This window comes from Strigops habroptila, chromosome Z, assembly GCF_004027225.2.
Source record: "Strigops habroptila isolate Jane chromosome Z, bStrHab1.2.pri, whole genome shotgun sequence".
Lineage (NCBI taxonomy): Eukaryota > Metazoa > Chordata > Aves > Psittaciformes > Psittacidae > Strigops > Strigops habroptila.
The window spans coordinates 98,621,155-98,642,664 of record NC_044302.2 but is presented as its reverse complement, the minus strand read 5'-3'; the positions used below and the strand labels follow the sequence as shown (position 1 = coordinate 98,642,664).

General features: G+C 42.3%; 2 protein-coding genes across 15 annotated transcripts in view; one reads left to right on the top strand and one right to left on the bottom strand.

Moving 5' to 3' along the window:
* Nucleotides 1-11,915, bottom strand: part of KATNAL2 (katanin catalytic subunit A1 like 2) — a 30,506-nt gene extending 18,591 nt beyond the window's left edge. For 2 of the 7 annotated variants that reach the window (XM_030511698.1, XM_030511704.1), the window contains exons 1-7: nucleotides 11,748-11,915; nucleotides 4,446-4,516; nucleotides 3,878-4,044; nucleotides 2,453-2,492; nucleotides 1,922-2,045; nucleotides 725-835; nucleotides 148-246 (exon numbers count right to left, since the gene is read on the bottom strand). In XM_030511698.1, the coding sequence (XP_030367558.1) occupies nucleotides 148-246; nucleotides 725-835; nucleotides 1,922-2,045; nucleotides 2,453-2,492; nucleotides 3,878-4,044; nucleotides 4,446-4,516; nucleotides 11,748-11,798 (663 nt within the window). In that variant the 5' untranslated portion in view covers nucleotides 11,799-11,915. Of the gene's footprint in view, nucleotides 1-147; nucleotides 247-724; nucleotides 836-1,921; nucleotides 2,046-2,452; nucleotides 2,496-3,877; nucleotides 4,045-4,445; nucleotides 4,517-11,747 lie in introns of all 7 variants that reach the window. The other 5 variants (XM_030511697.1, XM_030511703.1, XM_030511699.1 and 2 more) reach the window with 3 other exon arrangements.
* A 3,597-nt stretch (nucleotides 11,916-15,512) lies between these two features.
* PIAS2 (protein inhibitor of activated STAT 2) overlaps nucleotides 15,513-21,510 on the top strand; it is a 33,904-nt gene continuing 27,906 nt past the window's right edge. For 7 of the 8 annotated variants that reach the window (XR_003995023.1, XR_003995022.2, XR_003995021.1 and 4 more), the window contains exon 1: nucleotides 15,513-15,725. Coding sequence is in view for 3 of the 8 variants with exons in the window: in XM_030511696.1 (XP_030367556.1) it covers nucleotides 15,702-15,725 (24 nt within the window). In the remaining 5 variants the exon portion in view is untranslated. Of the gene's footprint in view, nucleotides 15,726-15,804; nucleotides 15,825-21,510 lie in introns of those variants that run through there. The other variant, XM_030511695.1, reaches the window with a different exon arrangement.

Below are 21,510 nucleotides of genomic sequence, written 5' to 3'. Positions count from 1 at the left end.
ATTTTTTTGAGATGAATCCTAAGGCATCATTTGTATTTGTTGCCTTCTTTCACGTCCAAAGACAACATTGTTGTGGTATTTTATTTTGCTCCTGGTTATGTAAAACTGATGCTCATATTCATTGGAAATATGAACAGAAACACTTACTGATGGATCTGGATCACAGTTAAGGCTGTTCAAGGCTATTCCATTTGATGATACTTTGACAGCATCCTGAATCATCCCATGGAAGTCAATTACTTGGCCCTAAACGAGAAAATAATGTTGTGATAGGCTTTACAATGATGGTAGCTCTGCTGTTAAAACTGCATTGGTCCAAATTTTGCTTGCCATTAGAGCAATGAGTTTCCTTACTTCATATATAGTCTTAAATATGGCAAAACCTGCCCCCGGAATCTATGGTAGCAATGGGAAAGGAATGCACATCTCAGTCATGCAACCATTTAACTGCTGAGCCTCTTATCATCTCTTTCAGGAATCTGAAATTCATCTTCAACATTAGCTATTACCACTGGGTTTTAAAAACAGAAATATTCCTCCTTCTTGACGATGTCTGAAATACTATTCAATGCAAAGAATTAATGCCCGAATAATAAAATTTACCCTTTGGCTAATTATACACGAAAATTTTACATAAAATTAGATACAAAAAGCTAGTATTTAATATTTGTAAAAAACTTTAAGTTTTTTTTCTACAAGCATATTTCTATCATAAATCACGTACTAGGTTTCCACCAACCCTTCTTGTGTGAGTGCCATCTCCTCCGCTTTTGCTGATTGCCGAGATGTTTAAGCCAAAGTCAGACTGCTCCAGAGTAACTGCACTGTCATTATTCTAGAGAAAAATAAATTTTAAACCAGATGTGTTACCAAGTAGATGAGTTGCAGACATTCCATTATGTGTATTATCTCTTCATATATGCCCAGACAAACCGTATCATTACATGGAAATTGCAAGAGTAATCCCGTATTTGTCAAAAAACCACCATCATGCATTTAGTTAGTCTTCATCTGAGTGGCGACAGCAATGGTGAAAGCCATCTCTGGAGCTCAGCATTCAAGCTATTTCATGCATGGAGCTTCCAGTTTAAGTTGCAGGTATTTGCATTTTACATAGCTATGAGAAGAAACCCAAACAGTAGAAATGACAGGCATATATAAGGCACAGCATGTCAACTCAGAAATTAAGAGTCTTTTTAAGATTCTAAGTTACTTTGACATTTACTTCACAGCAGCTATTGCTGTAAAGCCAAAAATCTAATTTTTTTTTAGTTTTGAAGGGTGAGAACTGGTCAGAGATGAGCTCCTCTCTGTGAAGGAATATAGACAACGACTTAAAAAAACCCCAGAGGTTCTCCTTCACCTAGTTCCTCAAAAGCTGTAAGAGACATGGTGCTCGCCCACCAACCTGCTGTTCCTGCTCCATCCTCTGTAAGGGATGGTAATAAAGTAGTTTTGACACAATCTTACCAAAATGAGACTCTCAAAACCGAAAATCACAGAGCCAAATTACTCCCCCAATCTCACACACCTTATGCACTGTGAAGATGCTTCTAACAGACAGCAGACTTTCTACTTGCTTGACTGCCACTAAAGCAGTGGCGTCCTTTAGCGCCACTGCTTCCTGGCACTAAAGGATGAATCTAATGGGAAAACTCTGGTTGCTTTCAATATATGTTGGATTATATGACTACTTCTCCTCTAATTTTTGCCTGTGACTTGCTCCCTAACTCACAGCCAGAAAGAATATTCTCCTTGCATCAGTCTTGCATTTATAATCCTTAAGTTGCATAATTAGTAAAATGTATTAGTTACACAATTATTAACTGAGCAACTCACATCCTCTCACTGCCTATAGCCTCTCAAAATAAAGTCACATTAATTTCAACAATGATGCTGCCAAGATAAAACACGTATAAACCTGTTTGGGGCTTTCCTTGGTGGAAGATTTGAATTCTGTTGCACTTCCAGATGAAGTTTTTGACAATGGTTGTTGCACTGTCTGATGTCTGACCCTTGGGAGGTTCTGAAAAGAGCTTGCTGCCCTAGAATTGAAAAAAAAAATCATGAAAGACTTTTACAACTTTTTTTTTCCTTCAAAATACCAAGATTAAAGGCAGAGTTTTCAAATAAAGCAGTGTTGGGCTAGCTGTGCTCCCACTTAAGTTAAAGTTATCACTTTCAATCACAGCAAAGTTCAATGCTTACTGCTTTCAAACATGCCACCCCACCTTAGCTGGACTGCAAAAACTTTGTAAGTTGTCTGGATCTCCATTTGGGAAATAAGTCTCTGCTTTCCTCTAGCCGATACAGAAAAATGTACCACAGAGCCAGCAGTGTGACTCTACACTTTAGTATTCCTGTGGTACCACAACATTATTTTAACCACGCTGCATATTGCTTTCATAGGAAAATTTTCTGCACAGGAAAAAACCCCACACATTTCTCTTACCTTCTTGGTCTTCCCCTAGTTCTCAGCTGTTGTTTGTTTTCTGCTGCGGCAAAATTAATATTAAAATGGAAAATAATTAAGGATATAAAAAAGAGCAATGATTTCATTGCCCCCACCCCGTTCAAACATACTTTTGAGCACACATTAATGACCTTGGAAATTACAGTGCATAAACAGGAATAGCATGATTATAAGCAATGCAAGCTTGCAAAAGTGTTTTGAAAACAAACTGATACTGGAGATAGCAGTTTGGCTTCAGGCTTGTTAAATTTTAGGCTCAATTCAGTCTTTGGTTTCTTTGCTTACATTTTAAAACCAGTATCATTTTCACTGTAAAATGGACACTGCCAGAAATTAGATTAAGCACTAACTTGAACTAATTTAATATATCACATGGAACACTTATTTAATGCTAATATTTTTTTCATTGCTGAATTGGGAAATAAGAATTTGCCTTACTTGTCTTAATACTGATTTTATCATGGTTCAACATACCAAGACAGCATAAATGTCACACTGCAATGGTGGTTATCAAACTATGTTTCAAAATCATTTTACCTATACAAGTAATTTTATTGTGTTTATCAAACATTTCAGTTACCTGTGATTTGAAAGTTGCTGGAAGCCATATGAAACAATGAAAACTACTCAGAGACATTATCTGGCCAATCATTCCCTTCTCTGATAACTTATATTTTTCTTACAAGACAAACAGGTAGAGATGTTGGTGTTTTCTGTACTCTTCAAGCTCTTCAAAACTGATGCTTACACAGTTGTTCTTATGGCTTCTGTAAGTTACATTTTGCGCTTAAGTACAAAACCACTCAGGCTCTCAGGGTCATTAACAGAATGCTCATATTCTGATCTGCCTTATTCTGTATCATTTGTTTATAACTCAGACTTCAAGTCCTTCGGAGCAAATAAACCTATCACTTTTTTGGCACATTACCTTTAGGATAGCAAAACGTGCAAAATAGACGGTTAATGAGATGACTGGTGATAAACTTTTAAGCACTAGCTTGGATGAGCTAAGTTACAATATTTTACTGAAGTGGTTTATTTTAATTTAAAATTTAAATCCAAAATAGAACAGACTAACTATTCTCTCCCCAGGAGAGGAAAGCGAATATATCTACGCCACAATACTCTGTGCTTACATTGCATTTTCCACGATCAAAGCAGTTTTAAAAAGACAGAAAAACACCACCTTCTTGTTCCTCTACAGAAAGAGAGAAGGAAGAGCAGAAGAGCTCAAAGCCCCCCGTCTCAATTCTTACATCATATGTGCTAGAACTACAGTTCTGTAACTGTAAGAGTTCAAACATTATGCGCTGATATACATGAGGAGTGCAGTGAGCATATCAGGCAAATACACATTTTAGACTTTGGAAACAGTGTCTTTCTCTTTGGAACACAGCCACATACCAGTGTCCAGGACCCTTTTGGTAATTTTAGGATACTTCTGAAATTTTACAAAGTAATAGCTTTCATATTCCATCAAAATTGTCTCAAGATCAACGTTGTCACAAACTTCAAAGCCACGTAAACTTAATTTTGTCTCTTGTTCCAAAGCATTTGCAGCATCGACGTAGCTGGTAATTAAAAAAAAACAACAAACAAAACCAACAACTGTGAGTCATTATCTTATTCTGATTTTTGAGAGAAAAAGCAAACAATGGCATTAGTATGCGTATGGTATATTTAACCTGTCCACAACTATGTTTATTATAAAAGCATAAACTCCAATTAAAAAAAACCTTTCCTGATTTCTCTGAAGTATTTTTAGATTATATAGGACATTTCTAGTCCAGAAATGGAAATAATTTAGCAAAGTAAAGTGCCAAGATACATAATAGTAGTTTACCTCTTCCTCACATCAAACCAAAAGGCCATGCTGCTGACCCGCCCAACAGAAGACAGAAGGACACATCACAAGAGGTCAAACGTGCACAGACCCACAAATGTAGAGCATTATTATTTAAAAAAAACATACCCTTCCTCCATTAAATAATGCAGAATTAGAATGAGTATATTTTTTCGACGAGCTTCTGTTCGCATCTCATCCTGTGAATTAAGACAAAGCTCTAGATCAAATGTAATATTCTCTTTATTGCTGTAAACAGCATCTAAATGTAGCCTGTGGAAACAAACAAATTAAGACAACAGCATGTAAGAACTGTAAAACAACTCACTGTTAATAAACACAAGGAAAGCGGCTTTCAATGTAATTTTTCTTACACATTATCAGGGTTACTGAATGGGCAGAAACCTCTTCCTAGGGAAGAGAAAATTACTTCGAGGTTGCAAAAATAACTTACTTCCCTTACTATGGTTATGGATCTCCAGCATGTCCAGGCTGCTGTGGATTTCAGGGTAAGACTCTTGCAGACCTCATGCACAGTGTCTCCAAGGGCTGTGCAAGGAAACCTCATGCTCCAGTGTGGCTGTGCCCTTCTCTTGCAACCAGAAACACATCTTCTGAGTGCTTGGAGAAGGGGGGATGGAGAACAGGTCTGGGATCTGCATGACTACACTACAAAGACCAGCTGTAATGCTGCTGGCACCTCCCATTTCATGGGCCTTGATATATAAACACAACAAGTGAAATACAGCACTTGAGGGATTTGTAGTTTGAGATAACATCAGACTTGCCTGATTTTAACACGATTGAATAAAGTCAGGTCCCAACACGCAGAAATTTCAATATGGAGTTAGTCCCTGGATTTCTTCACACTGACTGAAGAACCCAAAGTTATTCACAAATGGCTCAGTGTTAAAAACAAGGCAGCATAAAATACCTTCATCATCATTCAGAGAACTCACATCTGGGGGAGCACAAAGTGCAATCAACATCAAGTAGAGGAAAGGGCAGTTGAAAGAGAAATCTTGCAACATACTAGAATAAAGCCTTACTCTGATGAAACATGCCATATATGCCAAGTGTCTGCAGAGAAACCCTGAGACTTTACCATCACAACTGAAGTTGCTATAAGGAGAGCTCTAGAAATCAGCATATTGGCTTTGGTTTGCCTCATTGGGATTTGAAGCTGGGACCACAGGAAAAGCAGGTATGGCCAAACCAACATTTAGGCAAATAATTTCCTTACCCTTGAAGGATGCTGGCATTCAGCACTGGCAGCTAGACTCGATGATCCTTATGGGTCCCTTCCAACTTGAGATATTCTATCATTCTATAATTCTGTGATTACTTATAAGGACCCAGTGTGAGCATGAAAGAGTTCAGTGGATGGGGAAAGAGCAGTAGTTTCTGTTGATTGCAGAGCCCATACATATTCCTGATCATGTTGCACAGTAATGCATACACAGACTCCCACTTCCACTCAGTTTCCCTCCCTTCTTTCCAAATCGACCAGTTCATGCATCCACCCTCAATAAAAAGCCTGGCACAAGTGTTAGGAACCTGCAGGTGACAAATCCACAAATCTCTGTCCTCTTCATACGGGAAGCAGAGCCCCAGCATCTGTAGCAATGACTTTTGCTGCTCTCTGCCACACAAACTGGCACACAAACAAGCCAAAGAATTAGTACTGGGCTTGTTTTTAAATCCCACAAGATGCCTAAAAGAAATATCCAAACGTAAAGACAATTACTCTATCCTTCCTGGTCTCTTGGAAGGAAGCATCATTATAGTAAACTGCAGATACTGAAGAATCAAGGTGCAAAGGTGCTTTTGGGTGATGCAACTACTGCAAAACCAACTTTCACCTTTAGCGTGTTCTTCCTTTGTCAGATTAGACCTATCTGCTCCCTCTGCTATGTACACAGCAGCAGACATCATACAGTATTCTGTTGCCAATTTAAACACTTGAGATCGCACAATCAGCTATTGTTTTATCTTAAAACTAATACCTCTCCGTGTGTCTGCCAACCTGTAAAAAGCACTGGGTAGAGCAGGCAAAAGTTCCATCTAGCAGGTCTTTTCTGGGATGTTTGCTTCAGACGTGGGGCCATCTAGTGACACAACTAAGAAAGGGCTGGGGTTTGCTTTTATCAGCGTTTCCTGTGAAGTGAAAAGTGCATTTGTATTTCACCTATTAATAAAAAGATTGGTAGACTCTTCATTCTGGTTTTCTAGAGAGAAAACTCAAACTAGCTGCAGAAAAGGGAAGAAACCATATCCCACTTCTAGCCTTTACTACCTTTAATACCCCCTTGATAAAAGTTATATGGTCACTCTGACTCCACAAGAAACTAAAGACCATTTACCTTTCAGTAGTAGTACAGAGATGGTTTTTTTAAACCATGTGGGGGAGTAAGAGTGCCGTATAAATGCTTGAATGAACTAGATAAGCTCCCGAGAGGTGCTGCGACAAGAAATTAACCAATTCTGAGAACTGTCATGAGTAAAGACAAAACATTGACTCCTGGGATGAAATGATTCCTGAAAACAATGGCTCCTTTTTTTTTCCCCAACACATTCTCTGGTGTTTGGAAAACGGATTTTGAATTGTGGACCTTTTACCATTTCTCCTGGATGATCTGAATCTTCCGAAGCAGGGTTGGAGGTGCAAGAAGTAAGCTGGAATTATCACTCGTGGAGAATCCCGCCTGTATGTTCTACATGCAACTGCTCCTGCTGTTTTATGCTGAGAAAAATTAACTGTTGTGTTTACCCACATATCGAAGGGCAAAATCACAGCTATCTCTGAATATTTAAAACATAGTATGAGAACACAGTGGTTGCCACATAAGACAAACACATCAAGTGTTTCATGTTTAAGTATTTACATTAATACTCTGACAGGAGAGGAATTGCATCTGTCTGATGAACTGATAGGGCTCAGAACCCATGCTTGGAATTTTCCTTGAAAAGACTTTGTATGCTGGTGTATCTTCTGCTGCTGTCCATCCAACTGGGTTACTTCTGCTACCCCTAAGGGCATTTTAAATTACAGTGATGGGCAGCATCTCAAATATTGTAAGCAGACATTTGCTTTGGGTATAGGATAATGCTGTGTCTATCTATGAGCAACCCACTTCAACCTTAACCTACTAATGTTCTTGTCCTGTTGACCAAACAGAAACAAAAGTGAACCTTTGCATTAAAGAAGAGACCCATCTAAAAATCAGAAGAGTTTAGACCGAGAGGTTCATTCTGTCTTTATCTCATGTTAATAAGAATGCAAACAGCAACAGCTAATTTTGAGAAGTCAGACGTGTTCAAAGAAAATTAACCACGTTAACCTGTTGATAACTGACAAAGAATTCCACTAGATTGGATCTGAAAAACAGAACCAAGATACCAATATCTCCAGTCCAGTTCTGTGAGGTTTCTATAAAACAAAGAAAAGCTAAGAGCCTTTCAACGTGTAACTGTTCCAAAATTGTAAGTCTTGTGAGTCAGTGGTGCTTGACCAACCCCAGAAAGCCACCTCTCCCGGCCTTTCACCACTCTTACTTTACCACATACTCTTTCCACGAGATAAATGAACCTCTGCATCTGTCGGTGCCACCAGCAGCTTCAGCTGTCCGCTTAAAAGACCTCTCTGCCCATGAGAGAGGGTATCCTGTCCTGACTCCAGTTTACTCTCTAGGGACTGACGTCCACTGCAAGTATGTCCACATAACAATGTGCTTGCCACAGCAGATGAGACCCTTAGTGTCATGGCTTAGTGACTTGGCAGTGCTGGGGTTGGACTTGATGATCTTAAAGGTCTTTTCCAACCAAGTTGATTCTATGATTCTGTAACATTCTATGTCCTGCCCAGGACTTCTGCTGTGCTTAGAGAGGAAACGGTAAATCTTGCACAGCATGAAAAAAATAGGAGTACTTATAAGCGCAAAGTTACTTAAAATTCAGTTTAGCTTTATAGTGATTTAGCCTTCCTGTTTAATTAGTATCTAGAATTGCATGTTGTTTATAGCCACTGGTATTCAATAGATGTTTAAATGTCTGAAGTTTAATAAGCTTCCATTCTTAAAAGAACAAAAAATGTATGTAATTAAATTTTCAATTACTATAGGGGATTTTGGGGTCCATGCAATTAATAAAAGCTTAAGGCACTTAAGCGTGATCTTGTTTTAAAAACTAAACAGTTGAGCACTTAACTAATTAGCTCCAACACTTAGAGTGTATTTTATTTATTTCTAGCTTAACAATAGTGGTACATATTCCTTTCTTTGAGCTGTTTAAAATTAAACTCTAATAGAATCATGCATTTTTAAATGCAATTGTTTGCATAGTTGTTCCCCTACCTTTTACTAAAATGCATTTACATTATAAATCAATCTGGTCTCTTGTGTAATTCCATTAAATTAATGGATCTACTGAAAGATTAATTTAACTCTATAATGTTTTATTATAATTTGATTCTGTATTTCTGCATTAATATATTGGATAGAATGAAGAAAAAAGTTACAGAGTAAGTCACGGTGTGAGAAGCTTGAAAACATGAACTACAGGAAATCTGGAGAGGAACTTTATAAAAGGGCAGCTAGTAACACGACAAGGGGGAACGGCTTTAACCTGCCAGAGGGGAGATTGAGATGAGCTCTTAGGCAGAAGTTCTTCCCTGTGAGGGTGCTGAGGCGCTGGCACAGGTTGCCCAGAGAAGCTGTGGCTGCCCCATCCCTGGCAGTGTTCAAGGCCAGGTTGGACAGGGCTTGGAGCAACCTGTTCTAGTGGAAGGTGTCCCTGCGCGTGGCAGGGGGGTTTGGAACTGGATGAGCTTTAAGGTCCTTTCCAACCCAAACCAGCCTGTGATTCTATGTTGCTGTAGTGCTGGGCCCTTGTACATCCAACTGGTGCAGTCACATGAGTTCAGAGGGATCTGTGGTCAGGAATTCAGACAAGAGGCAAGCAGTTAGCTCTATAATTACACAGGGGAGTCTAATACACATGCATCGTCCCTTCCCTCTTTTGCCTTTGGGATCCCAGGATGGCTGCAAAGTATGGGCTTCCTCAAACTGGCACCATGTCAGGGCAGAGAGTCGCTGAGGCATGATGGACTTTCACAGTTTCCCACAGCTTTCCCTCTCCCCTAGCCCTTAATATGATATATTTGCAGCCTTGCCAGGCTTCGTTGAAGGCTGATGTTCAATTATTGTTTGGATTGCTGACAGTATTTCTTGAGAAACATAAGCAGAGAAGGGAAATCATGAGTTTTGGACAATGTGTAACTTGGCTGCCAGTGAATAGAATTTCACAGCACGAAGAAAAGGTGCTTTTTTTACTCTCATCTCTTCCAAATTATACAAGCTTGCTACAAACAATAGAGTTGGCAGTTTCTCAAGAAGGATTACAAATAGCTTTCATAATTAAAGATGTACAGAAAGTTCACGCAGAAGTTACGGCTGTCCTAGTAATAACACTAGGATGTACATGGGAGGTGTTGCACTTAAAATCTAAAGATATTTTACAGTTTGAGTTTGGTGCTCTGAAAACAGAAACCTTCCAATATTTCTCCCCCCATCGCAATAGTTACATGCCATCTTTCATTAATTCATGCGTCAGTGCTAAGAGACACTCACAGACCACTATTATCTCCCTTTTCCAAGAGGAACATTGCTGAAGCCAGGTTTTACATCGTCAAGACGTCACTAATTTGAAGTGATACATGTTATGAATACATAAAAATTAATGGAGATGAAGTATACTGAATTATTAAACAATACAAAATAAAGATGTTGAATTTACAAATTAATTAATAAGCATTAAGTCTCCCACTCATTTGTAAGAACTGTACTGCAGTTCACAATAATATTACTTGTCAGGACCGATTTACAGAACACAGGAAATATTTAACAGTGAAATGCCTCACAAAACAGATTTCTTTGATTGTAAGAAGACTACACTGGATAGCTGTAAACAGCTACAAAGTTTTAATGCATATGAGAATTTATATTTACAATGGAATTTACTTTTTAAAACACTTTTCCCCCATAATTGCTAGAAAATAATAATAATTTCCATTCCGTAACATAGGTCAATGTGAAAATGCAGCACAGATAATGATAGGACTGTGTAACTTTGGACAGGATTGGACTGAGTTATTTAGTGCTAAAAAGTAAAAAGTAAAAAGTTAGCAGCCTAACTTTTAGATACTGCATTGCAATACTGGGATTCAGAAAACAGAAATTTAATACCTAGGCTCCCTCCTAGTCAAGTCAAGAACCTTAGAGCAGTAATTAAAGTAACCTCTTGGCAGCTTCAGGTTCTTCCGTAGTCACTGACTGACTTTTAAAAAGTACGCTCCAAACTTCTGCCTCTCTGCAAAATAACTCCCCCTACTCTGTACCCAAAATATAAATTCTGATCTTCACATCCATCCCGCCAAAAGTCTACAGAGAAGTCAGACAACAAGCAAACCAACCCAAACCGAGTGACAGAATCACAGGGAAGAGTTCTTGAGCTCCAGGCCCTAGCCCCACAAATATTTCTGTATTTAGTAGTCAAAACCATCCTTGGGACCACAGCCAGCCAAATCACCATTGGTGAGGCTACAAATAAGCCCCCTTTTTCTCTTGTTTTCCTTTTGCCCATTAACACCATTTCAGTACCACACCTTAGAGCACCATTCTCAGTGGCTGGGATCTGAACCTACTTTAGGGCTCAGGATACTGCTGTAGACTCCTGTTGCCAGGTACCTCTATAACCTACTAATCTGAGAGTCTGGCATAACCTAAAACTGTCTCGGACCCCTTCCCAAAACTAAGCAATCCTGTCCTATTCACACACAGCAGGAATGGGGATTTCTGTATGCATGCAAAGCACTCAACACCTTTGTGGGAAAGGTTTTTAGCAGTCCTGAAGTCTATCTTACTCTGGTTAAATGTGACCAGCAGATGGAAGCAAAAGAACAGGTTAAGAAATTCAGCAAACTTCTGCTGCTTCTGGGCTTCCCGGAGCTCGACCCATCCGCTGGATGGAGGAACGGCGAGGCAGTACTGCCTCGACTTGTGGGAAAAGCAGCTGAAGGGGGAAGAAACACGGACTTGTCCCCTTTCCTTGTATGTGCTCCTGCTATAACCGTGCAAAGGACAGGGCCTGTGCGGAGCAAGGCGCCCTGACCTGAAGAGGGGACAGGACAAAAGCACTTCCAGCCTGCGAAGGGAAGGAAAACAAAAAGCGGGGGTTGTATGAAGCCACCCTTAAGAGCCAGAACCGACATCGCGCTGCTGACTCCAAGACCTCAAGGCCAGGCCCGACCCGGCGCCGCCGCTATGACACTGCCAAGTTCCGCCCCGCGCATGCGCAAAAGTGCTACAGCACTTCCTCCCCCACACCCCCCGCCATTGCCATAGCACCGGTAACGCGCGGTCCACCGGGTCTTACCGCCTCCCTCGCCTGGTACGTGGTTCTCAGCGTCTCGCAGGAGAGCTCCATCGGAGCGGGCAACGTGCCCGAGCCCAGGCCCGGCCACGGCAGCGGCAGCCAACGGGGAAAGTCCCGGCGAGCTGCGGCCAGCGGCCGGCCCCGCACCCCGCGGAGGGCAGCGGGGGCCGTGAGGGAGAGGCCCGCCCCACCGCCCTTAGCCAGCCAATCGAGAGGCCGAGGGGTGAAAGTTGCCCGAGGAACTGACCAATCACGAGTGGAGGAGGGGGTGGCCGTTCAACAGCTCGAACAAGCAGGGCGGGGGGAAGGCGGGGCTGGGTCCAGCGCCGGGACCCTCAGGGCAAGGGGGACATTGAGGTGCTGGAGCGGGGCCAGAGAAGGGCAACGGAGCTGGTGCAGGGCCTGGAGCACAAGTGTGATGAGGAACGGCTGAGGGACCTGGGGGGGTTTAGTCTGGAGAAGAGAAGGCTCAAGGGGGACCTTATTGCTCCCTACAACTGCCTGACAGGAGGATGGAGTGAGGTGGGGTTGCTCTCTTCTTCCAAATCACAAGTGACAGGACAAGAGGAAATGGCCTCCAGCTGCACCAGGGGAAATTTCTTCCGTGAAAGGGTGATCGGACACTGGAAGAGGCTGCCCAGGGCAGTGGTGGAATCAAACCACAGTTCACAAACCATGTAGACAAGGCCCTTAGTGACACAGAATCATAGAATAGTTAGGGTTGGAAAGGACCTTAAGATCATCTAGTTCCAACACCCATGGGTTAGTGGTGGCCTTGGCAGTGCTGGGGAACTGTTGGACTTGATGATCTTAAAGGTCTTTTCCAACCTAAGCAATTCCATGATTCTAAGATTCTGTGATAGTAGAGGGCATAGGCACTCAGCACCACCCCTTCACATTTTTGCCATCCGCTTTCTGTAGCGTTACGTTAAAAAGTAAATGGTTGTGGGTTAGGAAAGATGATGGAGAAGTTTAAGGCTGGCCTTATAAAGTTCCTTCCTTTAAACAGTACGCAGAAACACACACACAAAATAAAATCTACCTACCATGCAGTCATCTCAGCTGACCCCCCTCCATTCCTCTCACTGCTATCAATTCATACCCAGTTGCCCATTAGCAACTGGTTAAGCAGCACAGGAGGAGTTGAGGTGTAATTGCTGCAGTGCTGGGAGCAGTTGTAGGATGGGCTTTTTTGTTGGGGTTTTTTTTTCATTATTTTTTTAACTGTAGTATGTTTTGTGGGAGGCAGGGAGAGTTTATTCAGACAATCAGATGTTTTGGGTGGGGTTTTTTTCCCTAACAAGCCTAATTTAGGGGCAGAGTGATTAGCACCTATAGGCTCCCTTCTTACCCTAATTAGAGCCTAATGGGGAAAAATAAAGCATAGGGACTGCTGCAGTAACATCCTAACAGATAAAAGCATGAACTGGTTGCTTTGAAAAAGGGCAGGTTGTGTGCTCCTCCAATGGCTAGTGCTGGGATGGATGTTAAAACATGCCCTGTAAATCAGAAAAAGGGGAGTGTGGGAAATGCTGTACAAGCTGCAGCAGAGGGTTTGAAGAGGAAGATGAAGGGAAAGAAGAGCTATAGGAAGCGGAGGGCGAAAAGCAAGCATCAGAACTATCGAAACATTCGAATGTTGACACTGGAAGTAAGTCTCTTAAAAGTTTGGTGGGAAGGGAGATGTTGGGGAGGTTGAAACTTTGATAAGCTGCTAAGATGGCCTGGTAACTGAGGAGTGTATGTCTGGAGTTGATGTGTGTGTGAAGAGTCTTGAAAAGTCAGCAGGATTTTGAAGAACTAGAGCAAAAGGCGAAACTGATTCTAAGTACTAGAAAGAATAAAAGAGGGAGGTTTGGGCGAAACCTTGGTGTGGAGATAAGATAATGGAGTGGGAGAAAATAGGCCTGCGCTTTTGTGGAGTAGGACCTAGGAAAAAGCTTGAGGAGGACTGTAAGTATTGAGTACTTGGTTTTTTTGTGGGTATGGCCACAGTGGTGAGTAGAAGGCAGGTTGTGAGGGAAAACTGGGGGAAAATAAAATATGACAAAGAGAGGAATGTCAAGCACAAAAATTAGGATAATATGTAAACTCTTCTTATGCATGTAAGGTGTTAAAACATGAAGTATAATCTGTTTGCTCTTATGCCAGTGGATGTTTGGGATGAGATGAATGGGAAGGTTGAAAGATGTTATGAAGTGAGTGTACAGAAGAGAAGAAATGCCAGGCTCTGACATGAGCTTGAATATTTGATGGCTGTCTCAATGTATTTGAAGGAAGAAACACGTGAAGGTGTGTTGAGAGAAGGCTCTGGTCTGGCCTGTGCTGGTGTATGCTTTAATGATCAAAGAGATCCTCACCGGCAGCTTGCCCCTTTGGTCTGGTACTGTATTGCAGTGAAAAAGACATGTTTGATGGACTTGGGAGCTCAACTCGTTCAGTGGTGGTGCAGACAGCACGCTTTGTAAGGCTGTGGATGCCTCACAAAGGGGGTTGGAAATTAACGAAGTCCCTATGTTTAAATCCTCAAGGAAATGGCTGTTACAAGACCAAGCACAGAACCAGTTTATGCAGAGAAGGACTAGCTCTCTGTGGTTATCGCTAGCAGAAATAAAGGTTTATCTTGGACTAGCTGATTAGCTGATAGTAAATAAAAAGGAAAGCCTGCCTCAAAAAGCTATTGCAAAATTACTATTAATAATATTAATTATCTAGTTCTTACATATCCAGATCTTGTAGTGGTGTTGAGTGACTGCAGCCAGTGTGTACAGCGGGCACTAGTACCCTCTAGACAAGCTCAGTCATTTGTTCCCAAAATTGCCTGCCAGAATCCCTGTCTAGCAGAGCGTGCTGCCAGCGTGGCCCATGAAGAAACTCCTTGTGTAACATCCTCGTATTTGCTCTGAGATGTCTTATGGTCGTAGTTACCACTCCAAATCCATCAACTGTGCAAAAATTGCTGCCTTTCGGTTAATATGGGCAAATACATTTTGCATTTCAGACCTTTCTTCTCCCCCCCCCCCCCAAATGTCTCTTCAGCTTTGTGTTTGGGTTGGTTTGGCTATTTGCCTGTTTGTTCGCTCAGTTTTTACTTTTTCATTTCTATTTTATTTCAATAAACGAGTTGTTTGGTTTAATGGCACTGTTGCCAGTGAAACTGAGTATTGTGACTAGGTAATTATTGTGACTAGATAATGATCTCTCGCTGCTTTTGAAAATAATATTCTCAGCTGCACCTCGATGTTTATTTTTCTGTAAATGTCTCAACATTTCCCTTACAGCAGGAAACCCATTATCCAGTTCTGAAGCTTACAGCCAGTGACATTTTCGCTTCATTTTTTATTAATAAAACGTGTCACATCACCGTTATAATGCAAATTATGAGAACGTCTCTTGATGAGACGGATAAAGCTAAGCAAGCTATAAACCCGCAGCAAGTTCGACCTTTCCATTTCGTACAATGCAGCAGCAAGGCTGTATTATTTGTTTTTCCTTCTTTATTTTTAAAAGAATGTAATAATAATGTTTAACCGCTGAGTCTACGTCCTCCTTGGTGTTACCCATGGAGGGACGGAGCGCGGTAGCCCTGAGGGGGCGCCGGCCCGCTCGCCTTTATGCCCGGCCGGGGTCCGCTGCAGGCGGCGCCGCCTCTTCCCTTCAGCCCCGCGGGGTCTGGGCACCCCGAGGGGCCGGGGTCGGTGACGGGGTGTGTGTGTATGTACAGAAAAAGGCGGGTTTTACCTCACGATTCCGCCCCCCCCGCCCGCCCCGCCACCTCCAGGGCCGCCCCGCCGGGCTGATGCGCGGAGACCGGTCGTATGCCCCCCCGCCCCTTCCCCGCTCCTCGCCGGAGCCGCCCTCCGCCGTCACGTGCCGGGGGCGCGCACGGGGTGCACGATGGTGGCGGCGGGGCCCGGCGACGGCGGCGGTAGCAGCAGCAGCAGCGGGTAGAAAATGGCGGATTTCGAGGAGCTGCGGGTGAGGAGGGAGAGAGGCAGCGGAGGCGCGGGTTGAGGTCCCACCACCCCCCGTCCCCCGGCCTTTCCTCACCCTTCGGTGCATGCCTGAGGAGGATCGGTGAGCCCGGCCGGAAAACACCGGGGCCCTTCCCCGGGGAGGAACCGCTGTCTGAGGAAACCCTCCCTTGCACTGCCGCCCCCCCCCGGGGGAGCCCGGCCAGGCCGCTCTCCATCCCCGCCGTGTGGTGTCGGTGCGGTTCTGCCCCCGCACACACACATCCCGCTCCCGACATTTTAAAAGCCGTTCCATGCGGCCCAGCCGGGCGGGAAGCCGGGCCCTGACCCGGTGCTGGGGCTCGCATGGCGACGGGCCGGGCTCCGCGCCCTCCGGAGGGCCCACCGCCGCGGACGGAGGGGAGAATGCTGAATAATTACCGGATCTTTGAACATGCTAATGATTACTGAGTTTTTGAAAATTCATTAATCGCTTTCTAACCGGGAAAGCTGCGCCTGCGAAGCGTGAAATCCTGTATTTCTTTTCCAGATGTGTTTTATCTTCAGTTCAATGTCTTTATATTGCACTCGGGGACTTTCTGTAGCTGCTTTTTCTGTGGGGGGGGGGGGGGGTGCCCTTTCATATTTTAAGATGTGTACACAAAGAGCTGACTGCATCGTTTCTGTCTTTCCTCGTGTTTCTTGAGCAATCTGTGAGTATCTTTGTTCAGAAGGAGCAGGTTGTCCTTCTGCAGCATCCACACCTGCAGAAGTGCCACCGAGGGAATGCTGCATGCACACTGCTCACACCCCCTGCCCCGACCTAGACTTCCCTACAGAAGAAATAAAAGTCAGTTAAATAGGAGCCACTGTGAGTGTACACTGAGAGGCTTCAATGTACAGGAAGGTCTCATGGCTGAACTGGCTGTAGTCTGACCGACAGTGGGAAATATGCAATTGCCAGAGAATTGCCGACGCTAAGGCTACTTGCAGCACTCTCACTGCTTGGGTTGAAGTGGCTGTAGTGTAGCTGAAAAGCTCGGTTATAAAAATCTCATGGAAAGAATTGAGTTTCTTTATTTGAGGACAGCAGTTCTCTAACTCAGTCTTAGTTTCAAGAAGGGTTGGCTTATTTTTAAGTTAAGCTTTTTTTTAAACTTGTTTATGTTTGCATGTTTTCTTGTTTAGTCTTCTCACTCATTTTCAGCCGCATTACAAGGACTCTGAAAGGGTGTAGCTGTGTAGGTGGCTAAACCCCTGGTGTAAACTTTGTAGCAGAGATAAATTCTTAGTGTAGCTCCTCTTCTCTAGGCTTGAGCCAGAGTGGTGATCCACATTTTCCAAAATGCTATTATCACTTATCTAGATATGCATAAGTACTGGTAGACTCTGCTGGGAATTGGGTACGTTTTTAGGTATATACCTTTGAAATTGTGTATATGTTTGAGTTGCTTGCCAGAAGTAGCAGAGAAAGTATGGAGGGAAAAGGGGAATGGGTTTCAGGCCAGTTACAAGGATGCCCTTTCATCACTCAAAAGAACAGGTATCAGTAGTTAAAGATACTAGTCTGAATAAGTGTCTCTTGGTGTTCCCATTTGTCTTACTTGTGAACTGGCATGCCTGTGAAATGAATGTTAGCCTGGAGCTTCTCTAAATCTTCAACATCCAGCTGCTAATAATTCATGGTCCATTTTGGAAAAGCTGTATTTTTTTTTTTTTTTTGGAAGAGAATATAGTAGACTGCCTCATGTCTTCAAGGTCTTTACTGCCTTTATTTTTTTCTTTTTAAGGAAAAATGTGTCTGCTTGAATACCAGGCACTTGGTTTGCAGATTTAAGTGTTTGGGGTTTTTTTTGTTTGGTTTTTTTTTTTCCACACAACCAATTCTTCCTGCTGTTGGCCAAAGAAGAGACACTCCTCCCTCCCCCACCAATAGATTACATTAATTGACCTTTAGGAGTGATTTAAACTGCTGCTTTATAGGTTAAGGTACGGGACGTTTTTATGGCAGTATTGTTTGCTGCTCTATTGTTGATTGTAACTTCCCGTAGTATGTGAGTTCTACCTGCCTTGTAAAAAGCCACTGGGGCAATTCGGACAGTTGAATTTATTTTAGTACATTGTTAAGGACTGAAGGCAGGAGGTCAGAGTTGTCTCTTAAATCCTGTTTATGAGGGAAACATGCAGGGGCAGCATTTTTCTATTCTCAGGACAAGGGATTGTTTTAATACTTGTTAGTATATTGCTATCCTCTGGATCTTCAGAGTAAAAGTTCTTGGGAGCTGTGACTAAAAGTTTATTACTGAGAGACTGTAGTGAAAGAAAACAAAGACTCAAAGGAACCTGCTGTTACATCATGCCTTTTGACAATCTGAAGTTTTGTTAAAGGATTCGGAAGCAGCTGTAACCACAGTCACTGCTTCTCAAGATACTGCTGAAAATGTCTAATAAAAGGCTTACCCCTCCAGACTTCAGATTAACCTCTAATTGGTTAGTAGTCTTTATTGAATTCAGTAGCTTACCAGTTTCTGGAATATTAGGGAGTTGCTGAGAAGCTGTGGTGAGCACAACTATATCTTTCTTGTATTTTTCAGATACAATTACCAGGCCTGCTGTTCACAGATGTGTTCTTAAACATGGCCCTTACCTTTATCCATAATTCCCACTCATGGGCAGCCCAATGAATGTCAAAGGGATTACACGGGCATAGGCAGACATGGAACAGAAGTCAGCAGTATGGTGTGGAGGCCAGAGTTGGCATGTGAGCACAAATTTTGAACAGAATTGGCCCAGGAGAGGGGAACTACAGCTCCTTCTGAGAGCCATCTGTGAGAAAACAATTCCAGCTCCAAGCAAATTCTGATCAAGATTTGGCTTGAAGCTACAGTTTGCATCACAGCAAAATACTGCAGTTAAGAGGACAGGTTGTATATTATTACTTAGAGAAAGACAGTTTCTTGGGTCCCCTAAGTTTCTGCTGGCATTCTGACTCTAATTTGGAAACAAATACTAGAGTGCACGTTATCCTTGAAACATTGCAGATGCCTAGTTTAGAAGATAAGAGCTTCAGTCTAATAGTTTGTGTTTAGTTGGGTTTTGAAGTAATGTATTAGTTTCATCTTTATGGACAAAAAGAAAATCTCTTTACAGGCAAACAGATATGCTTGTGTGTCCTGCTTTCAGCTGTAAGAGTTAATTTCCCTAGTAGCTGGTGCAGTGCTGTGGTTTGCCTTTGCTCTGGAAAATAATGCTGATAACACAAGGATGTTTTAATTGTTGCTCAGTAGCACTTACCTGATAAAGGACTTTTCAGTGTCTCATGCTCTGCCAGTGAGAAGAGGCATGGGAAGCTGGGAGGAAGCAGAGACAAGACCCCTGACCCAAACTAGCCAAAGGGGTATTCCATACCATAGCACGTCGTGCCCAGTATATTGGTCTCAAAGCGGCCTTATGTCATATGTTGCTTGCAGTATGCATTCCCTGTTTTGGTGTTTATTGCCAGGGGCTTGGGCTAAGGTTCTTATTTTGTTGTACTTTATAATAGTGGTTTATGGAACTGATCTGGTATGTGTTTGCAGCACTGCCATCACCTCTATACTTTGGGAGCCATCTAATGGGAACTATTAATAATCATACCTCTTCCTTTTTCTCCTCAAGTTGATATTCCCCCTTATCTCCCTCACTAGGATATTTAAAGCAGCATTTAGAAGTTTGGGAACTTTTGAATATTCTTGGGATGCTGAACCCAGCCTGGCCCTATTGCTAGGCATTGGTATGTTGTTGAATATGGTTCATATCACACTTAGGGTTAAAAGCTACATGTGGCAGCTCCAATGTGCATGAGAAGCACTGTGGCTCAAAGGAGAAAAAGAGGGACTTTAACTCCAGTGACAAGGAATTTGGCTACTTCAACCCCTGCAACACGCTATAGCTACTCAGATCTCAATACCAAAGGGGTATTGCATACCACAGCATGTTGTGCCCAGTATGTGAACTGAGGGGAGTTACTCAGAAAGGCAGATCGCTGCTCAGGTCGGGCTGGGTATCAGTCAGCCCGTGCTGAGCAATTGCATTGTGCATCACTTGTGCTTCATAGCTTTCATTTCTTCTCCTGCTGCTTCCTATTACTATCATTATTGTTATTGTTCATATTTTTTCTATTATCACTGTATTTTACTTTATTTTAGTTATTAAACTGTTCTTATCTCAACCCATGGGTTTTACATTCTTTTGATTCGCTTCCCCGTCCTGCCCAGGCAGGGAAAGGGGGAGAGTGAGCGAGTGGTTGTGTGGTGCTAAGTTACCAGCTGGGTTTAAACCACAACACTGTGCCAAAACTAATTTGTGTGACCCTAGCAATCAGTTTCAGGGCCACTGTGAAAAGAAAACCTCATTTTAGTGAGAAGAGATAGATGTGTGCTCATATTTCCTGTGTAAAAGGGGAAATTATACAGAATTTACTGGAAGTCAGGGTTTATAAATGGTGAAAGGAAGGCCTACTTTTAATTTTTGCTCTTGCATAGCCAGTACTGAAGTCATGAGATTCACATGTGAAGAGCAGTATGGTTTGGATGCCATATTAAAATACAGAAATCCTTGTTGTGTGTATGAATTTCTTTGTACAAGACTCGGTGTCTTTCCACTCCTCTTGCTTTATTTTTCCAGTCTGAATAGACAGTATTTGCCTGTTTACCAGGTGAAGCAGTGCTTAATGCTAAATTGTTAGACAAGAAAAAAACAGTTTTCTTGTGTCCTTTTCAAACTCATTGCCAGACCCTCTGCTGTATTCTGCTTTATTTTAGCTGTGTTAATAACATTGTATTCTATATGCATTTGATTTGATGTAAAAATCAAATTCCTTATGTTGATCTGGGGTGAAGTTTAGATGGTGGATAGAATAGATGCTGAGTTTCTGTTGGTGAGGTAGAGATACTTAAGTTGCAGTTAATGTTGAGTGTATTAAATGAGATATCCTGTGATAAAATGCTACTAATAACCTATGGTAATATGTTGTATCTGCATATAATTCCCATGTTCCTCTTAGATGCACAGTCACGCTTTCAGACCAGTGAGGCTACAGTGAGTGGTACCTTAAAAGTTTGTTGTATCTAGAATAATCAACAATTAATGATTTTGCTGAGACAGTGATGAGGGGAGGAAGGAGTTAATGTAGTTTATTGTACTTAAAAAATGAGTCTGCAAGGAAATGGGTGAAGCTTTGTTTGGAGTGTCTAATGTGAAATGAATGCAAACATTTGATTTAAGATTTTCACTGTTACATTAAGTACATGTAACTTTGAAAATTAATGGCTAATTCAGGAGCCAGGCTAGAGGTAGTCCAAAGAAAAATCCCCGCAATACTGAGGACCTGGTGGTCATGCTGTTTGCACCAGCTGCTGTGTTCTTCAGAGCTGTTCTTACTGCTGTAATCTGTACTACTTATACAGGTTTAACTAGTAACATCTTCATTCTTTCCCAGGACTTGCAGTTTTCAGAATACATTTATATTTGTATTTAGGGTCAGCATATAGGTCTTCAACCACCCCAAGACACAAGTTGTTCTTTCTTACTGCTATTAGACATCTCTAGCCCACTGTAAAAAGCATGTATGTAAATCTATTGCAAAAGATGTCACAAATATGGTTCTCTGCTATGAGTGTCTAGAAAAGGGCTCAAAGTCAAGGCTGAGGATTTGTGGGGTTGGACCTTGGTATGTTCTTTGTCCATATAGACTTCAAACTCTGCAGAAAAAATCTGGAAGTTGCTGGGGCTGAAGCAGAGCTCTTAGGGGAGACTGAGAACTCTTGAGT